At 39.6% G+C, this 14,904-nt stretch overlaps 1 protein-coding gene across 1 annotated transcript; it reads left to right on the forward strand.

Annotated features, from left to right (window-relative positions):
• The first annotated feature begins 479 nt into the window (after positions 1 to 479).
• LOC136337684 (aldo-keto reductase family 1 member C15-like) lies at positions 480 to 13,610 on the forward strand. The gene is made up of 9 exons (XM_066279297.1): positions 480 to 636; positions 3,305 to 3,472; positions 4,344 to 4,460; positions 5,389 to 5,466; positions 6,252 to 6,374; positions 7,876 to 7,985; positions 8,775 to 8,940; positions 10,793 to 10,875; positions 12,352 to 13,610. The coding sequence occupies exons 1-9, from the start codon at positions 550 to 552 to the stop codon at positions 12,392 to 12,394; spliced, it is 975 nt and encodes a 324-aa protein (XP_066135394.1). The 5' UTR covers positions 480 to 549; the 3' UTR covers positions 12,395 to 13,610.
• Positions 13,611 to 14,904: the final 1,294 nt, after the last annotated feature.

Here is a 14,904-nt window from a genome sequence, read left to right on the forward strand (position 1 = left end):
GTGGGTTGCTAGGGAATTTTGTTATATGTGAGCTTGAGACCAGGCATGGAGCTCTGTTCAGGAACTTCTGAATAATATCTTAATTTTTAATGGTATTTTGACCACATGAAGGGTGAAAAACCACTCAAGTCCTATAGTAGAATTAGTGTTTAAAAATGACTAACCTAATGACTATTTTGTGTCTTGTGGAGTAAATCTGTTGTGATTATCATGGACAACTTGACATAATTATTTATTTATTATTTTTTTAACTTAGGAAACCAGGTTGAGCAATGCTAGAGAGAACATGCTAGCTCCTGTAGAATGTATGACATGTCTGTACACTGTTCCTGGGAGCTGTGTGCGCTGTGCTTGTGGGGAGCTGAAAGAAGAACAAGGAAGTCAGTGTATCGTTCATTTCATTACGTAACCCTGGACAGCTGCCATCCCAGCACCGCCTTGCTTGTGATTGGTATAAATAAAAAATGCTGGAGTCTTGTCTTCTATTTTGGTTGCAGTCCAGAAAAGAACGGAAAGACAGAGTCAGCTTCACCAAGACTGTGAACAGTGATGGACCACAAACATAGTCATTTTGTGAAACTGAATGATGGACACTTCATGCCAGTGCTTGGATTTGGCACTATTGCTTCGGAAGGTGTAAGTCAAACTCAGGGGACCAGAGGGTTGAATGCAAACAGCCCTAGAAGGGCTGGTATACACTGAGTGATTTGGAAGGATTCATGTGGCTTTCATTTTACTCCTTCTAATTTTGTACTAAATGAAATGATGAGCCAGACCAGGCAGTTGTGTAGTGGATAGTGCGTCATACTGGGACACAGAGAGTCCAGATTCGAAATCCAGAGGTCTCTGGCCTGAGAAAGGGGTCACTGGATTGAGCATGAGATCATAGCTTCATGGTCACTGGCTTCAGCCCAAAGGTCACTGGCTTGAGCAAGGAGTCACTTGCTCTGCCCAAAAGTTGCTGGCTTAAAGCTCAATGTCGCTGGCTTGAGCAAGGGGTCACACGCTCTGCTGTAGCCCCCTAAGGAGCTGCAATGAAGCACTGATACTTCTCATCTCTCTCCCTTCTTGTTTGTCTGTCCCTATTTGTCCCTCTCTCTGACTCTCTCTCTCTGTCAAAAAAAATTACAAAACAATAAATAAATAGAATGATGAACTGTTGACTCTAAGAAGTCAGAGGTGATAATTCTGTGGGTGCACTATCTCTATTATTACCATTTTTACTGTTACTTTTTGGTTACTTAATGTACATAAAGTGCTTACCATGTATTTCAAGTCTTTTACATGCATTATTTTCTTCAATTCCACGACAGCTAGCCCAGATAAGTACCATGATTTATCTTATTTCTCCCTGTTTAGAATCTAAGCTTGAATTCTCTCCTTGGACACATCTTCTCCTTGTTCAGCATTATTCTGCTCTATCTGAGAACTGATGAGCAGTGGGCACAGGAGGAGAGGACAGCTAACATGATTCTTTTTGTGAGGTAGTGGGGCTGAAAATATTTGACAGAGAATTTGTCATTAAAATCTGTGTTATATAAGAAGCCACTATTATTCCAAGGGTTAGGCATTTAACTAATTAATTAATTTATTCATTTAAATTTTTCCATTGATTTGAGAAAGAGGGAGAAGGGTGAGAGAGAGAAGCATCAACTTGTTGTTTTACATGGTTGTTCCATTTAGTTGTATACTCACTGATTGCTTCTCGCATGTGCCCTTGATCAATGGTCGAACCTGCAGCCTATGGTGTACATAGTTGATGCTTCATCTACTGAGCAACCTGTCCAGGCCCTCAAGGGTTAGGCATTTATAAAGGAAACTTGAGGAAGCATAAATAACAATGTGGACAGAATCATGCTCCTTATCAGATTTATTATTCATGCATACCCATGATTGACTGCAATATACTTAAAGTATCAAATTCTGCTCAAGGTTAGGGAGGGGCAATTTTGGGGTTGCATAGGTGAGATTGCCAATAAGTGACAGAGGGAGACCAATCCATTCCATATAGGTAGAGCTATGACATAAAATATCAATAGCTAATAGATGTCAGACAGGGCCAGTTGATTTTCAATAACATAATTATCCATGTATCCACTGTTAGAGCTTAAGCACTGGTTATGTCTTATTATTATTACAGTCAACATTTACTAATCTTGTTAAAGACAGAGAATAGAACAAAACATCTCACAACCCCCTCACAGGAATAAGAGTAACATACACATCCACTTAGTAGAGTACAAAAGGTGAAAAGTGAAAAAGAGGCTTCTTTTACATTTCCATCAGAGTTTTTTTTCTAATTGCAACTCCCCTGACTCATCAACTACTATTTACTGTGAGTGTTGGCAGGAACAGGACTTTCCTGAACTCTAGACATGCTCCTCCCTACCACCATTTTATAGAGGCCACTCTTCTTCTGAAAAGCAGGATTAATGACCACTGTTCATATAGCCATCCCTTTCAAACTCAGGGTCACCTAGCACATGAACTCTGAAGAATTAGGGAGCAGCCATAGCGTTGTGTTATGCAGAATCCTTCCTGTGTCACATGAAGAAGTTTTTCCCCAAGGTGAACCAGGTTTCTTAATCTGGAAGATCCTAAAATGGAGTAAATAGGCAACATAAATCCCCCAAGTGGCAAACTGAGAGTGAGGATGAGAGGGTGTGCTGGGTGCTATTCTATTCCTGGGACTATTGAACAAATTCTTCATTGAATGGTTTGATTGTTCAGGTTGCATGGAGAAACCATTTTCACTAATTCATTTTCGATTAAAGGTTATATTTAAGTTTAATCCATTCCCCAGACTACAGGTTTGTTATGAAGTCTTGCCCCATCAAACAGGGGAACAGGATATATGTAGAAACAGCAGGTGAGCATGCTCTAAAGCAGTGTTCCCCAACCTTTTCTGGGCCACGGACTGTTTAATGTCAGAAAATATTTTCACGGACTGGCTTTTAGGGTGGGATGGATAAATGCACAAAATAAAATTATGCCACCAGTGTAAAAACTGGTAATTTTAAATATAATTGTCGAACTTATGAGACATGCGTCAAGAGTGAGTTTTAGACAAATGTAACAGACAGAATCTGGTCATTTTTAAAAAATAAAACATCGTTCAGATTTAAATATAAATAAAACAGAAATAATGTAAGTTATTTATTCTTTCTCTGTGGACCAGTACCAAATGGCCCACGGACCGGTACTGGTCTGCAGCCCTGGGTTTGGGGACCACTGCTCTAAAGAAAATAAATTGCTTCTCTTTGAGTCAGGCCAACTGCCAACCCTCCTTATTCATATATTACAGGTTCCTAAGAGCAAGGTTACTGAGGCCACCAAAGTGGCAATTGATGTAGGTTTCCGTCACATCGACGCAGCATACGTCTATGAAAACGAGGAGGAGGTCGGCAAGGCTATCCGAGAGAAGATTGCGGATGGCACAGTGAAGAGAGAGGACATATTCTACACCACCAAGGTGCTGCGGGCGAGTGACGAGAAGTCACCGTCAGAGCAGATGCGTTATTTTGAGAAAAAAACAAACAAATTTTGGTCTCGGTTTGAATTATTTATTTACTTGAAAACATTGTAAATGCCTAATATATAAAAACAGAAAGCAGAAAAAGATTGCTCTGTTCTAGAATGTGTTAAGGGTGGGATATTGTTGCTCAGTCTTTCCAAACACAGGCCAGCAATCACCTGTGACGCATGCACAAATAAAGGTACTTGCCTTTCTTCCCTGCTGTGTGAATTGACGGAGCCACTGTAATGTGGGTCCACACCTTTCATTCTCCAGAAAATTCTCTCAGGACATATCCAAGTGAGGTTGACATATTATCCCAAGAGAGGATCCAAACTAAGAAATATTGTTTCCAAATCACCACTGATTTACTGAAGTTTGTAACAATTTCCTCTGTGGGAAACCTTGCTTCCAACATAGAGATTGCTGAATGGTCCTGTGTGTGTCCCCATCAATGATGACTTGTTTCCAGAATGTGGATCATTCAGCAGCCCTGTTTCCAGGCATTTATTATGTAGGGCAGTAGATTCTACTTCCCCTTGCCTGACATTCATTGACTCTCCTTTTAGACATGGGTTTTCTAATCCCAGAAACAGTTAGGTTGCTATTCCCGGCCCAGTGAAGTTTTCTTCAGAGTTTTCTTACAATCACTCAAATAGATCTCGGTGTTCTCATTTATACTAAGAGCCTCATTTATATTAAATAACATAAATTTATCCCCAGAAGTTCCTTTTCTTAGACCAGCACTGTCTCTTAACTGGGATGTTAATTTTGTTCCCAAATGTGTGAATCATAAGTCATTTTTTTTTTGTTTCTTTTGTTACTGCAGCTTTGGCCTACTTTTTTTCGACCAGAATTGGTTCGACAGGCCCTGGAAAGATCACTGAAGAAACTTCAAATGGACTATGTAGATCTCTTCATAATTCATCTGCCAATAGCTATGAAGGTCAGCTTTTGTTTTCCTTGTTATGCTCAAGAATATTCACAGCTGCTGTTGCACTTTTATTATCTCCCTCCAGCCAGATTTTTTGAGTTCTTTGTGAGAGAGGTAGATGTGAGTGTGTTGAATAGAACTGCTAATAGATTTATGACTCTCCTTGACAGTTGTGTCACCTTACTATCAAGCCATTTTGTTCTTATCCTATAGTCTTCAGAAAGATGGAAATTCAATGAGCTCATTGCCTCCACTTCAAAGCATTCAGAACACTGCGTTCAGAACAAAGCGTTCAGTTTCTCATGTCTAGGTGATTTGCTTCTGTCTGTAATGCCTTAGTGATGAGGGTCCTCAAGAAACTTGAGTTACAAAAAATAGTTGAGACACAATGGGAAATCCACAAATCTTTGAGGACAGGGTCTCTTGTATATGAACCTTTCCACCTAGTCAAGAGGGAAGCTTCTTGGGGTCGACCATATTGCACAACTGGGCTCCTCTGGGCATTGATAGTTTATCCTCCCATTGCAGTGGACATTTGCTGAGCACATCTGGTGTTCTCACTGTCTCTGAATTGGGTTATTATAAATTGGAACTAAAATACATTCTTACTAGTAAGGGAAAGTCCCATCATCCAAACCAGCCTGTCCTTGGAAACAAAATCAATTCTGACTATCGGGATACTCATTCTTAGTGAAGTTTTTTTGGGGGAGTGTGTGGGTAAGAGGGTGGATGTGGTTGAGGCAAAGGTACTTTGCTATAGTCTCTCAGGTGATTCTGATCTTCCTTTCACCCAATATCTTCTCTTACACTTCTCTCTCTCGCTCTCTCTGCTTAGTAATAACAGCCTCTGAAGATTGTATTACCCAGCTACTTAGTCACCATAAAGACCATTCTTTCAAAATATCCCTTTTCTTCATCCTCTCTCCCCTTTGTATTATAGCCTGGAGAGGAGCTTCATCCAAAGGATGCCAGTGGGAAGATTATTTTAGAGACTGTGGACCCGCGTGACACATGGGAGGTAAGTACTGCTACTGCCACCCAAAGGCACTGTGACAAGGTGGACATCAATGCTCAGGGGTCAGAAGAAATTGGTTGTGGCCCCATTTGCTGTCTGCCATCAGACAGGTCACTGAACTCCCCTGTACCTGTGTTCTATTCTGTAAAGCCAGGCAGTAGAATGGGATCACTTCTAAGGTCTATTCTGTGGCTCTAAGAAGGGGATTTTTTGCCCCACTGATCAGGTTGAGTTTGTGAGCTCTAAAAGGGCATCATCAGAAGCAAACCCTAGAGGAAAGGAAAAGAGCTCTATCCCAAGACAGATAAACACACCAGAGAGAAGGAAGCTGCTGTCCCCTTAGCAGGAGGAGAGTGAAGCCTGCCCTTTTACACCCTATGCTATTTACTTGTTTCACCATTCTAAGAAAGAAGAAGCAGAAAAACCTTTGACCAGTAGAAAATCTAGTTTCTCTTTGCCCTTTCCTATGACACCATTTGTTAGGGAACTATTAAGTGCCTAATAGCAAAATATGCACCATGGATGGGGGCAGGGAGCTGAGCAGAATTTAAAATGATCTTAATGTATATTTATTGCCCTAGGTATGCCTGTCACAGGTTCAAGGACATGAGCTATGTGTACATAGCAATAAAGTACTGTAGAAAATAATATACCCAAGTGATAAAACTGTTTGGCTCAGCCAAATTATAATGTATGTTAAGATAGATTTCCAGTTTTTGAAAAGTTCACTGTCAAGTGGAAAAGCTAAACTTCACTAAAGGTTTGCCACACATGTCCTTTCTCCCCAGGCCCTGGAGAAGTGTAAGGATGCAGGTTTAACCAAGTCCATCGGGGTGTCCAATTTCAATCACAAGCTGCTGGAGATGATCCTGAACAAGCCAGGGCTCAAGTACAAGCCCGTCTGCAACCAGGTGAGCCTGTGCCCATGGAAACTTCTTTGCTTTCTGCTCTTCACATCCTTTTTCTTGATGTCAGCTGCATAGATGATAGTTCCTTTTATTGCAATTGGAAATTTCAGAGAAGGAACAGGTTGGGTGGAGTGGAAAGATCCTGCCTGCAGTCATTCATAGATGGGTTTGAGCTTCCCAGGAGATATTGAGGTGGAGAGGCTAAGGTGGCAGGTAGTAGTGTTGGTCTGAAGCTCAGACAGGCAGTCAGTGCTAGAGGTACATGTTTGGGAACCCTTGCTTTATGGGTGGCAATTAACCTCATTGAAATGGATTCCCTTTCCTAGGGAAGTTCAAGGAATGAATGGGAAAGGGTTGGAAAGTCAACATTTAAGGCTCTGGTTAGGGGATTGAGTAGAAGTTGGCAGAAAGGGAGGAAAATAGTGAGAAGCATGTGGTGTCAGGAAAGCCAAAGAAGACACTTGAAAAGGTGTGTGAGAGCCATGGGTGAATCCTGCTGGGAGCAGTCAATGGACCTAGGGATAAAAAGGGTGTGGGATTTCATGACTTGGAGTTCCTGGGAAACCCCTCAGGATCAGGTTCAGAATGGTAAGGGGGAAGGCCAGGGAGAAAGCAGAGCAGTACAAAATGAGGAAGTGGATAAAGCATAATTAAAAAAATATATATGCTTTTTTAAAAAACAATGTTGCTAATGCTCAAGCACTATGATGTTGTACAGTTGTATATCCCTTTTGTAAAACTGTTTGAAAATTATGCAAGAAACCATTCAAATGTTTATACTCTTCACCTTAGTTATTTACTTTTAAGAATCTATTTGTAGAAAATAACTCATAATATGTTAAAATATATTTCTCACTCCTTTCTCCTCCTCTCTCTCTGAATTCATTTGGGAGAGAAACCAGACTTTTTTTCTTTAAATGTTTCCTCACATTTGGCTTTACTGATTGATTCCTGAGATACAACTGAACACAATACTGTCTTTTGTTTTTCTTGTAAATTGGAGGTTACATCTAAAGAGTAGAGGATCACTTATATGTAATTGTGAATTCATGAATTTCCACAAAGGTAGTTACTTTCTTTTAATGATGAGTTATCACCAATGATATGATTCCTCTTCAGATGACATCCCTCAGTGTCGTTCCTGTCTTCTTAGTTTTCTAAAATGTAAAATGTTTTGGCTCAATTTCTAGGTTTTTTTTTTTACCTAGTCTTGAAATCAGCCATTTTTCTAAAGAGTTTTTTTTTTTTAATGTAGAAAACCACATATACAGGTCACAACATGTGTATAACAGTTTTTAATTATTTTAAACACTAACAAAAAAATAACAAGAAAATTATTTTATCATTTCTGAAGACAAATAGCATTTGAAGATATTTCAGAAGGTGAATGAAAAAATGACCAATCTGGAAAATATGGTGCATATGTTGGGTATCCCTTCAAAGGCTTTTCAAATTTACTTGGGGCTCATGTATTCTGATACCTCCTTGTCTCGGCAATTCACAGGTGGAATGTCACCCATACCTCAACCAGAGCAAACTCCTGGAATTCTGCAAGTCGAAGGACATTGTTCTTGTTGCCTACAGTGCCCTGGGGACCCAAAGAGACCCAAACTGGTAAGGAGAATATCGGAGTTAACCTATGTCAGCAACTCTATTCGTGATAAAAAAAAAATTTTAAATTAGGTTTTACATTTTTTTTAAGTTTGTGCTTGAGAGAGAGACAGAGACACAGACAGGAAGGGAAAGCAATGAGAAGCATCATCTCATAGTTGCACCACTTTGGTTGTTTATTGATTGCCTCTCACATATTCCTCAGCAACGGTGAGTGTGAGTGGGGTCGCTCCAGCCAAACCAGTGACCTGTTGCCCAATTCAACAACCTTGGGCTGGGCTCAAGCTACTGGCCTTTGGGCTCAAACCAGAGACCATGGGATCAGGTTGATGATCTCATGCTCAATCCTGTGAGCCTATGCTCAAGCTGGCTATTTGAGGGTTCCCAACCTGGGACCTCAGTGTCCCAAGTCTATGCTCCATCCACTGTGCCACCAACATCAGGCAAGCTCTAACTTTTTATTATGGAAAACTTCAAACATAAATAAAGCAAACACAATAGTGTAGCAAGTGCCCTCAGTGAACTTCCAGTCATCGATGTTCTTTCATTCTTATTTCACGCATGCATCCATCAACTTCAAATCCCACCGAAAAATATTTTTAAAAGTGATTTTATGATAGAATTTATACAGCTTGTCATGCATAAATCTTAGGTGTACATGTTGACAAATGGATATATTGTAGAGCAAATGTTTTTCTTTAATTATCTGGAAAATACAGGACAGACGGACAGCACTCTCTCGAGTTCTAGTTCTACATCCTTCAAATCTCCATTTTCTGATCTTGTTCACAGGGTGGACAAGGCTAGCCCTGTTCTCCTGGAGGACCCAACCTTGAATGCCATTGCCAAGAAACACAATAGAAGTGCAGGTCAGGTGGCCCTGCGCTACCAAGTGCAGCGGGGAGTGGTGGTTCTGGCCAAGAGCTTCAATGAGAAGAGAATCAAAGAGAACTTCCAGGTACAGGCTAGATACTGTCTCTCCAGAGTGAGGAGTGGGTACTGTACTGGGGGCCATGTCTGTCACCTTCCAGCATGTACCCATGTTCATTTATTCCCATACATTTCTCCCTGTGCTGTGAGGGCAGCTTGAAAGAATGGGAGAGAGAGCACTGGCCTCACAGTCCTCGGTTTTATGGCCCCTAAGCCTGGATTTGCTGCTTCCTGGTTGTGTGACACTGAGTATATTTTATCTCTGTTTATTCATCAATTTTAGGTGTCTTAACATGCAGTAAGACATGTTAAGACACCTAAACGTGGTTCTTTTCTTCCATCTTCTCTACATAATGAACTCCTATTTGTATTTCAGTATCAAACCCGAATAGGATTAGCTGCTTTGCTGAACCACTGGGACCCCAGCAGAGTTGTGGCTCACCATTGTACTTGGCATGGCTGTGTTAGGGAGTTTGCTCCTTGTTAAACTAAACTTGTTTCTATGTCAGTGTGTTCTCTAGACAGTGACATCCTAAATGCCATGACTCCCTCTCAGTCATCTTTTACCATCTTTGCCCTAGCAAACTCCTGGCAGGTAGGAAGCTACATATAAGTTTATAAACTGACAAATGAATGAATAAAAATTTCCCCTAAATTCTTCCTTATGTATCTTCTAGTTTTTAGATCAATCAGTGATCTTCAATTATTTTGTTGTGAACCTCATGAGAAACTATGTGAACTCTATCCCATTTTGAAATAACAGCTAACAGTTTCATCATGAGTATAATATTTGTAAGAAATAACATTTAAAGCACATTATTTATCATGTGTTTACTCCAAAATCTTAAAGCTGTAGGTTTCATTCATTCAATTTATGGAAATATCTAATAGTCAAATCCAAATCTCATTGTTAAACCAATCAGAAAAAATCCCATTTTATTGTAATTTATTATTATTATTATTTTTTTTACTTCAATTCAACACATTAACATATATCTGCCTGACAACCGAGTTACTTCTGGAATATATTTTCAAGATGAATAAAAGATGGAGCAATAGATGATAGATAGATAATTAGATAGATCTAGATAGATAGAGGTACTGAGTTTTCTGTGGAATTCTACCCTGGATGAGGTAATGTGCTCCCTCTTTAATATTTTTTATCAAAGACAAGTCTGCTTTGCTACTAATTAACTTTTTATTAGGAGAGAGTAAATTTGTATCATGAAATAAAAATTAATCTGGACTTAAGCAAGAGAGACTTTATTCAAAAGGGAGAACTTCCTGAATGTTTAATCTATAAATATCTCGTTGATGAATCAGAAAGATTTTTTCATAGTGGAGTAAACATGATAGGGAGGGAGTGAGCAGGCATGTGGGTGGTTGAATAGTTGATCAGCGAATGCTTTTGAGAGGTCAACGGCTTCTTGGAGAGGCCTTCACATGGGTTGCTCTTCCTTCCAAACTTGCTTATGTTCCAGGTCACGTCAAATTTTAGGGGGTGTGTGGGTGAGGGGGAAACCAGAGTAAAGTTTGGAACAGTCAGCAGGTATTTTGTCTGGATTGTTCAACTATCTCTTTGTTTTTTTTATTTTTTTAAAGAGTTTTTTTTTTTTTTATTTGTTGCAAACAATTCACCCAGAAAAATTTTGGATCAATGTATTATAAACATCTTTCTTTTGTGTGGAGCTGAGAAGGAGAGGGAATAGGAAAGGAGGAGTGGAGAACACAGGAGAGTTTTCAGGCTGGTACACCCGGAAGTGATGACAGGGACGCTCCCCCGTGCCCTCCTGTCTCTGTCCAGCCAGAAAGTCCTCAGTTCCCAGGTGGAGGCTAGCTGCCTTGGGGAGAGTTTAATGTGACTCTTTCTTTCATTTCAGGTTTTTGACTTTGAATTGACTCCAGAAGACATGAAAGCCATTGACGGCCTCAACAAAAATTACCGATATTTTAAACTTGCATTGTAAGTGATTTTTTGGTTGTTTTCCCAGACTGTTTTCTGTAGCAGGCAGATTAGCAGGGGTACTTGGCTTTTTCAAATCAAGGAAACAGGGCTTATTTCTGGTGTAGAAAAACAAGAGCTTTCTGGAGACATGAGAAAAGAAGTTTATTCTAGGATCAGTTTCTTACCCAACAGATGTGTGAATGGGGCCCAGGAGAGACTATAGGTAAATGGCCAAAGTTTTTGCCATGATGAATTCCTAGCTATTATGCTCTCAATTCTGTGCCTGGTATACCTTCACCCAGCTGTGACTTACCCACTTGACACAGAAGGCACTGTTCCTATGGCCCACTGTACTTTTTGAGGTGGTAATCAAAAATAAATGCCCTTCAAAGTAAGAAGCAACAATCATCTATTGAGATCAGTAAGAGTAGGTTTTGGTAATCAGTAGTATAGGCAAAAGCCCAAGTAACATTCGGAATGGGAGACAAAGGCAATGGGTGTTTATGAGGAAGGGAAGCAGAACAATAATTACATCCAGAGAAGGAAGGAATTGAAGTTAATTCTAAACAATGTTTTTAATTTTCAGTCTAGTGGTGATCAGACCACTACTCATAATAACTGCTTTGTTCTTGTCCTTGAAAACAGTTCCTTGCGATACAGCATTGCTTAGGACTAGCCCTTAGGACATTTTGCCCTTTTTAACATTTCAGGAAAAAAAAACATGGTTATATTGATAATGGCCATGTAATAATGAATCCAGCCTGAACTCTATTCATTTGTGTCTTAACACAGTTGTAAAATGTAATGTTAATATTTTTTATGGAGGAGGGGCCCATGAAGGCAAGTGTGGTAAAGTCATAATGTGGACCCACTTCCACCTCCTCCTGGAGGGGCCAGTGGCATTTTTCCTTAACTGCACATTCCTTTCCCAAGTCACCATCCATGTCTTCCAAATGTATCTCTCCACTGGCATTTTATCCTTATCAGAAACTCCATTTCTTCAGTTACGTAATTTGACCAAACTGAAGTATAAGTGGATCGTGAAATTAATTGAGCCTAGTGACTCCAGCAGCGTATACCAACTTAGTTTCTGAAAGCAGTAATTACAGTTGGCAGGTATGTTCATGTAGGCAAACATCTCATCTCCTCAAGAGAGTAGAAGTTCTTTAATGGAGGGAGCCTGAATTATTAGATGAATTTGTTGAAAAGAGCAGCAGAATCTTTACTACTAACATTCTGATGATCCAGGGACACATGGGCCAAAATAACCACCACCTTTTAGCTGTAACACTTACATCCTGTGGCTAACTGTGATCTACTGCACGCAAATGTGGGAATCGGGCACATACACCAGGAGCTGCATGTGTGCATGTTGAGGTGGAAAGAAGGGTGTGGTTGTAACCTGAAGAGTTTTTGGCCCATCCTGACTGCATTCACAGTCCTTTGACAGCCTGGGACTGAGTTAGCAAAGGAATATCTCTCTTTCTTTTTCAGTGCTGCTGATCACCCTTATTACCCATTTTCTGAAGAATATTGACCGTCAGCTATCCACCATGAGTCCCACCAGAATCTCTTGCTTCTAAGGGTGTGGAGAGGATTCCTGCACTTGGTGGAAGTGATTAAAAGCAGTTCTGTAGTTCTAGGCACCTTGCCCTTTTTTTTTTTTGAAATATTTTTAAATGTTGTAATAAATATTTACAAATAAAGATGGTTGTTTTCCTGATAATTAAAATATATAATACATACAAATTACAGAAAATTTGTATAATAAAAAGTAAAGGAAAGAGAATAAATATAATATATACTTAGTCTATTTAAACATTCTGAAACTTTGGGTGCATTTTCCTTTATGATTTTTCTATACAAATTGTGTTTGTGTGTCTTTATTTACAACATTGAAATAATCTTTAACCTACTTGTTCTATATATTTTTTAATACTTAGCTGAAATATTTTTCCAAAGAATTGAATATTTTTTTTAAATTTCAATATTATATTTTACTGTTGTAAAGCAGTGCATGCTATTAATTTATTCACTTTAATAATCATCTGCCTACCTTCTGACATTGTGATTAGATCTTGCACATTTTGCCATTTATTTATTTATTCATTCAATATATCTTCAATGAAATTTCTTTATGTACCAGCCATTGTTTTATCAATAAGTAAAATAGGAAGAATTAACTTCGAATATGAATGTTTTGAATTTACAGTCCAGTGAAGGAAGACTATGAAGGAGACAAAAGGTGTTTGGCTGTTAGAACTGAGGAGTGCCCATTGGAGATAAGTCTGCATAGGCTCTCAGGGTTTTGTACACTTGATAAACAGAGACACTATTTTTTTTCAAGAAGCGTATAGCCTCGGATTAGAGACCAAGTGGCTCCCTTCAGAGAAAGGTAGGCACTGTTCAGTAATACAAAGAAAATACTGCCTGCCGGAGAAAGGTAGTATGTTTAATGCTCACTCTCATGAATCCAGGTTCCCTAGACCCAGGTTTTCTCCTGTAACTCAACCCACTGCCTCTTCAGTTATCTTCAGGGCCCCTTCACTTCAACTCTGTAGAAATGGGGGCTCAAGGAATTATCCCAGCTAACCTTATTGTGGGAAATAATTTCACTGTATGCATACATCAGACCATCACATATACTCTAAACTCACACAGTGTTATATGTCAACTACTGTATATCTCAACAGAGCTGGAAAAAAATGTACTTGGCTACAGCTATTGTAATAAACTGCCTTCTTCTATCAGCACTATGAAATCATGCACGCTTATTTATTAGCTTGTGAGTCAGGTCAGAATCTTATGTTTTTCATAATTCTTGACAGTGATGTGCAGAAAATGAAGCAGAGGAGGTTAATGAGTAATGCTGAGGGTGGGAGTGTTAGGTGCTATTATGAGATAGTTTGAAATGATTTTATTGTGAAAATGACTCTTGGGCAAAAATTTAGGCAAGAGAATGAGCTATGCGGATATGTAGGAGAGTATTCATGGACATAGAACAGATAGGCTAAGGCAAGAAGTAAGTGTTCCTGCTTGGTCTGTGGTGGTGCAGTGTATAAAGTGTCAACCAGGAGCCTGAGGCTGCTGGTTCAAAACCCTAGGTTTCAAAGCACATATGATGAGAAATCAATGAACAATTAAAACGAGGCAACTATAAATTTTTACTTCTTGCTCTATCCCACTCTTTCTGTAAAATTATTTTAAAAAATAAAAAAAGAGAAGTAAATGTTCCCATAATACTTATGTGACAGCAATTAGGCCAATGTGGGCAGAGTTTAGGGGGCAAGAGAGGTAGAGTAGAAGATAAGGTCTGAATAATAAATGAAGGGACTCTATCATGTTGCTTTTGAGAAAGCTTTTATTCTGAGAGAAATGAAGAATGATATCACCATTTCTAAGCAGAGTAGTTGTGTGAGCTGATCTATTTTTTTTAAATATTTTATTTACTGATTTTTGAGAAAGGATAGAGAAAGAAATGGGGGGGGGAAGAGTGGGAACCATTACCTCATAGTAGTTACTTCTCGTATGTGTCTTGATTGGGAAGCCCGAGGTTTCAAACTGCTGACCTCAGCATTACAGATTGATGTTTTATCCTCTGTGCCACCACTGGTCAGACTGAACTGATCTGTTTTAAAGGGTCACTCTGGGCGTTATGTTACTACTTATAATTGCTTCTGCCATGAATTCTTAAATTTAGCATATTTGACATTTATCACATATATTACTCTGTGGTTTTTACTACACCTTGTTCATCAAGTTCTTGATTTATCAAGAATTTACTACACCTGGTAAGGCTAGCTCAGTTGATGAGAACATTGTCTCAATACACCAAGGCTGTAGGTTCAATCCCAAATCAAAACAGCCCTGGCCAGTTGGCTCAGTGGTAGAGCGTCGGCCTGGCGCACGGGGGACCCGGGTTCGATTCCCAGCCAGGGCACATAGGAGAAGCGCCCATTTGCTTCTCCACCCCCCCTATTCCTCTCTGTCTCTCTCTTCCCCTCCCGCAGCCAAGGCTCCATTGGAGCAAACATGGCCCGGGCACTG

Source organism: Saccopteryx bilineata, chromosome 5, assembly GCF_036850765.1.
Source record: "Saccopteryx bilineata isolate mSacBil1 chromosome 5, mSacBil1_pri_phased_curated, whole genome shotgun sequence".
Classification (NCBI taxonomy): Eukaryota; Metazoa; Chordata; class Mammalia; order Chiroptera; family Emballonuridae; genus Saccopteryx; species Saccopteryx bilineata.